This window comes from Scyliorhinus torazame, chromosome 1 (genome assembly GCF_047496885.1).
Source record: "Scyliorhinus torazame isolate Kashiwa2021f chromosome 1, sScyTor2.1, whole genome shotgun sequence".
Lineage (NCBI taxonomy): Eukaryota > Metazoa > Chordata > Chondrichthyes > Carcharhiniformes > Scyliorhinidae > Scyliorhinus > Scyliorhinus torazame.
The window spans coordinates 135,577,931-135,583,930 of record NC_092707.1 but is presented as its reverse complement, the minus strand read 5'-3'; the positions used below and the strand labels follow the sequence as shown (position 1 = coordinate 135,583,930).

Sequence of the window (6,000 nt, the reverse complement as noted above, 5' to 3'; positions counted from 1 at the left end):
TTAACAGGAAAATACAATTGCAGTGTTACTAAGTTGACTGTTTTAACTGATGAAATCTATAGTTAAAGTAGCACATGACCACCTCGAAATACGGGTAGGGCACACTTGCAGAATGGCTGGAGAGAGAAAGAGAAAAGGAACTGCAAAGTCTTGATGTCACCATTTTCTTTCTGCTCTCTGACCCGGGAAATCAGTGTATTTTTACACAAAGGGCCAACTTGCCGTCACATGACCTTCCTTTACAAACTAGCCAGTTACCCAACATGGTTAGAACAAGTTCATTGTTTACAGTTGTTAGGTTAATAAGGTCAGTGTGGCCCTCTTCTCAGCTGGGGTCCATTGTCCAAAACTCTAACGGCTTGGTCCACTCCCCCCCCCCCCCCCCCCCCCCCCCCCCCCCCCCCGCCACCTCCACCCCGACCACCTCCACCCGAATGCGCAGGTTATGTTGGATATTTTGTGAATGGTTCAGAAGGTGTGTCATTCACATTCATTTAATTTGACTTGTCTCTGGTGAGCTACATGTAGACATCACAACTTTGTTCTGCTAGCTTGGTAAATGGTAAGGTTTAGTGATGGAGATGCTTGGCCCTCCTAGGAACTGCTGTTTAAGTCACTTAAAATGCTACTGTTCAGTCTTTGAAAACATATTCTGTGGCTTCAGCCCATTCAATACACAAAGTCATTTTCAAATGGTTTTATACAATCAATGTACATAGAGACTATCAAAAATAACTGCAAGCAAAATAACTGCAAAATTAACTGACGGCTTATTAATCAGAACTGTAATATTTATTAAACGGAAGGATTCATTTTGTTTTGTGTGCAAACGTTAGGAAAAAAACATGTGAATTCCAGTCATTTCAACTGTAATGTGAATGAAAGCTTAGTTCCAGAGATGAGGGATTTTAGTTGCAAAGTTAGATTGGGGAAGCTGTGGTTGTTCTCCTTGGAACAAAGATGCTTGAGAGGAGATCTGATTAGAGTTTTTTTGAAATAATTTCCACAATATGGGCATCGCTTGCTAGGCCAGCATTTATTGCCCATCCCTATTTGCCCTTAAAAAGATGACAGTGAGCTGCCTTCTTGAACCGCTGCAGTCCATGTAGAAGATTACAACAGGTTTTGATAAAGTAGACCAAAAACAGCTGTTGCCATTAGGTGAGAGTACTAGGGAACACAGTTTAAATTTTGGACAAGAGATATAGGGGATTGTGAGGAAGAACATTTTAACACAGAAAATAATAATTGCCTGGAACTTGCTGTCCATGAGGCTGGTGGAAGCAGAGAAAATCAGTGATTTCAAAAGGATATTGAATGAGCAGTTGAAAGAAATAAACCAGCAGGGCTATGGGGATAGAACAGAGGAATAGGGCTGACCATTGCTCTGCAGAGAGTAGCATGGACTCAACGGACTGAATGTCCATCTATGCTGTAATGACTCTCCATTTCATGCAATGTAGTTGGTTGACTGCAGAAGAGTGTCCATGAAGATCATTTTCAACGTGGACTGGCTGCCATAGATGCAGTTTAGTTGCATTTCTTCTTCTCAATTGCTACATAATCATCACAAAGTCAATGGATGAAATTGATTATTCTGTTTTAACTTAACAAGGACCCACGCTAGATTAATCACACTGAATAAAGTACATGTGGATTTTGAAGTATAAATTATTGTCATGCGCAGATTCCCCATTAAACAATGTGTAGGATCCTCATACTTTGGCACATTTGTATAGATTTAGTGTATGCTAGAACTGAAGAAACAGGATGGAAAGCAGCAGAGATGAAATGACAGATACTTGTGCAGGAAGAGTGGAAGAAGAGCTTTCTCTTTCCACACAATCTTCATATTTAACTATGTCAACTTCCTTGATTGCACAAATCTGATCAATTCTGCAGTTTGTGTCACATTCAGTTAAATCGTAGTTTACAGAATTATATTTATAATATTTCTGCAGGTAGTAGCTATTATTGTATAACTTATCCAGTACCATTTGCATAGATTGAACTGTACCATCTGGAACGTTGAATGCTTCAGTTAAACGGTACTCCAATTGCCATAGTGGAGCTATTGTGTTGGCATAGCTTAAATTGAAGTAGTATGTCACCATATCCTAAAGAAAAGTCAGAGATTACTGCAGTAGTGGTGAAACTAACTGTGAATTATTGATGAGTAATGACTATTAAACCAAATTGCTGCGAGTGCTTAAATATGCAAAAAATAAATCATTTGTAAAATTGACTTTGGTCTGGAAAATTTGCAGGGTTTTTGACAGCAAACAATCAGTCTGAATCTGATTGCAATTTCAGGATTTAGTGCAAACAGAATCATGGAATGGTTACAGCACTAGGAGGCGACCATTCAATATGTCTGTCTATGCTACCTCTCTTAAGAGTTACTCAGCTAGTCCCACTTACCTTGTTGCCCTACAGATTCTTTCTTTTATCATTCTTACAAATCTCATAAAAAGTCCAGTGATATGGTGATCCAAGCAGTAACTACTGTTGAACAATTTACCTGGCCCTGAAAAAACATTGTTGGTCAGTGCCTCCGTAATGATTCAGTACTAGATTTCTGGAAAGTAGATTTCTTTAAATGATTAAAATATTTTGAAGTGTTTCATGAATTTCTACTTCAGTTGATTAAGTATGTCTCTTATTTCACATCGTGTAAAATCTTTTTTATTTATTTATTTATTCATTTAAAATAAATTTTAAAGTGCCCAATACTTTTTACTTCCAATTAAGGGGCAATTTAGCATGGTCAATCCACCTACCCTGCACATCTTTGGGTTGTGGGGGTGAGACCCACGCAGACACGGGGAGAATGTGCAAACTCCACATGGACAGTGACCCAGGGCCGGGATCGAACCCAGGTCCTCGGTGCTGTGAGGCAGCAGTGCTAACCACTGCACCACCATGCCACCCACCATGTAATATCTTTAAGAAGTGATTTGATTATTTTGCTTTTCGTTTTCTGGTTGACCGTCTGTGGGAATACTTTAATGTGATTGGTGCTTGCTGACAACAGACTGAGAATCACCGTTAAACATACTACAATCAGTTACAAGGCGAGAGTTAAAATTTTTGCCTCAGAGTTTACGAGAACCCTCAGTGCAAGTTTCTTTCAGATCCGTTCCAATGAACTGTTCTATTAAAAAGAGTTAAAGTAGTAAAGAAAGAAGTCCACTTTATATGTCTCAGGGTAGCAGGAAAAATGCAGATTATTTTCTTGAAGGTTGGACCTCCCCTGCTACTTTTTATAAATTAGACATTAAAATGCACATTTGCTAATATTTTGTTTAGAAATCCAAGGTACTTCCCTCTCAATATGGACTAGAAAATTGTAAACGACTCTAGGAACACACACAGTGGGATTTTACATTGACCATAGTTTGTGATTAAGGTTTTATTTCTCATTGTTAGCTATTTGCTTGTGATTTTTAATGATTAAGCAGTGTACCCACAATGAATTTCCAATGGACAATAGAATTTGAAACTACCTCAACTGAAATAGAAACAGAACGTTAAATAATTACAATTCTTCTGCTTGACACAAATAAATAAGTATTTAAAGTTTAAATGCATCCTGTTTGAGGAGGAAATGGAGTCTAGTCAATGAAGAACTGTTGAATGATGATTTATTAATACCTATATAGATGGGCAGCATGGTGGTGCAGTGGTTAGCACTGCTGTCTCACAGCACAGTGGATCCTGTCCGTGTGGAGTTTACACATTCACATTCTCCCCGTGTCTGCATGGGTCTCACCCCCACAACCCAAAGATGTAGGGCGGTATTCTCCCCCTGCCCCCCCCTCCTCCCCGCCGCCCGGCGGGTGGGAGAATCGCTGGGGCGTCGCGTGAATCGCGCCATGCCGCCCCGACACCCGCACGCGATTTTCCCACCCCCACAAAACCAGCGCTGCGCGAATTGCGCCAGGCCATTCGGAGAATCGGCGCAAACGGCGAGCGGCCGTGCGTAAACGGCCTAGTCCCGCTGGCGCCGTCCACACCTGGTCGCTGCCGGCGGTACTCGTTGCGAAGTACGTGGGGGGCAGCCTATGGGGAGGGAGCGGGGCTCCGTTCCCCGGGGTGCCTCCGGAGTGGCCTGGTACGCGAACGGGACCAACCGATCGGCAGGCTGGCCTCTCTGTCGGCGGGCCTCCTTTCCTCCGCCGCGAGCCTGGATCCATCCGCAATGTTTGTGCAGTGTGGCCTGTGGGAGGACGGCCACCGAGCATTCACTAGTTGGCGCCGGCCCAACTGCGCATGCGTGGGACCCAATGCGCCGTGTCTTTTACGCGGCGCCGGGTCTCTGACGGTGCGCCGAGGCCCCGCCCCCGTAGATTGTACAACGCCCCTGCTAGCTCCACGGAGGGGGGGAGAATAGGGGTCTGGGAACGGGCGCCGACGCCGGAGTAAACCGCTCCGGTTTTTACTCTGGCGACGGCACTTAGACTCCCGTTGGGAGAATCCCGCCCATACAGGGTAGGTGGATTGGCCACATGAAATTGTCCCTTAATTGGAATTTTTTTTTTTTATTAAAAATTAATATGTCTACAGAGACTAAACGCAGATTCTGTGGGTGTGATTTAACCATAGCGTTGCACCCAGTGCGGATCTGGTCATGCAGGTTAAGTGGAGGGAAAGGCAAAAATGGAGATTTGCACCAGGCGCGAATCAGTTTGCTACCTAACCAGCCTGCTCCTGATGGCGAGTTCATTAACCTCAAATTTGCATTAATTTCCATTACTTTAACAAGATTGAAGTTGAATGTAACGGCCTCACGGGAATTAACCGGCTCCCCAGTGAGAAATAATGTGGGCGTTGTTTCGTACTGTTTTTTTAAAACGTGAAGCTGCCGCAATGGCTGATATGGGGAAGTGAGGAGGTGAGTGGCCATTTCTATTTTCCGGCATGAAGAGCAAAGGTACTGGAGCTGATCATGGGGCCCCTCATGGAGGGGTTTGGCTTGGTCAGGGACTGAAACGTTCCAGGTCAGGAGTCGATCCTGGTCTGGGGTGGGGTTTTTAATTTAAAAAAAAAAAAATTTAGAGTTCCCAATTATTTTTTTTTCTCCCTTTGACTGTGAGCAGCCTCTAACTTGACAGCCGAAGGCTATTGCTAATAAGGAATTGGCCTTGTTAGCTGTGCGAGCACTTCACAGCTGCAGGATGTGTTTGCTGCTTGCTCCTGCTGGTGGCTGCAAATGCCTGGAGGCTGTTGTTGCTGTTTTCTTTCTTTTCTGTAACTAGAAATCAGGACATTTTTTTCTCAGATGTCTGGGTCCTGGAACACCAGGCTCAGGGGGACGAATGAGTCCAGAAGGGAATCCGGTTTGAAGCAAGAAAGCGCTGTGGTACCTTGTGCGTGACATTGTTCCGAATGGGCCAGCTGCTATTGCCATTGAAGAAATGCTTTTGCAGATTGCTGATGCTTTTGTTGCTGGTGTGGTGACTGCTGCATGTAACTGGCACATCACCGCAGGTTAAACACGCTGGAAGTCATGGATGTTCAACTGCACCTTGAGCGATATTGGAATATGTGGATGCCAGGATTAAGTTCCGGTGAGAATAGGCCGTGTGGGGGGCCTGCACAGCTACGGCTCCCGGACAGAGAATGGCACTGATACGTGAAACAAGTCACGCATTGATAGACAGATTATTTCCAAGTCAAAGTTCTGGACATGATAACATATCCTCTGGTTTATCCTCCATTTCTGTTGAGGAGCCTGCGAGGGGTAATACCATGTGTTTGGATTGTTTTGTGAACATGAGCTATATAGCTTTGTATTGGTACCAATATGGAACAGTGATGTTTCCTTGTTGTTTACTGGTTGGTGTGATATGGGAATGTTACAAAGATCTTTGAATCTTTGTTAATGTTGACCGTTTTTTGCAAATAAAACATCACTTCGGTGGATTCTTGTGGGTACACATGCCATGTCTCAGATGATATTCTTGCCTCGTATTTCAATCAACCTTTGAAGCCTGAACA

At 43.7% G+C, this 6,000-nt stretch overlaps 1 protein-coding gene across 1 annotated transcript in view; it reads right to left on the bottom strand.

Moving 5' to 3' along the window:
• Positions 1 to 420: 420 nt before the first annotated feature.
• LOC140429692 (acid sphingomyelinase-like phosphodiesterase 3b) overlaps positions 421 to 6,000 on the bottom strand; it is a 100,563-nt gene continuing 94,983 nt past the window's right edge. The window contains exon 8 of the mRNA XM_072517006.1: positions 421 to 2,117. Within this exon, the coding sequence (XP_072373107.1) occupies positions 1,752 to 2,117 (366 nt within the window). The 3' untranslated portion in view covers positions 421 to 1,751. The remainder of the gene's footprint in view (positions 2,118 to 6,000) is intronic.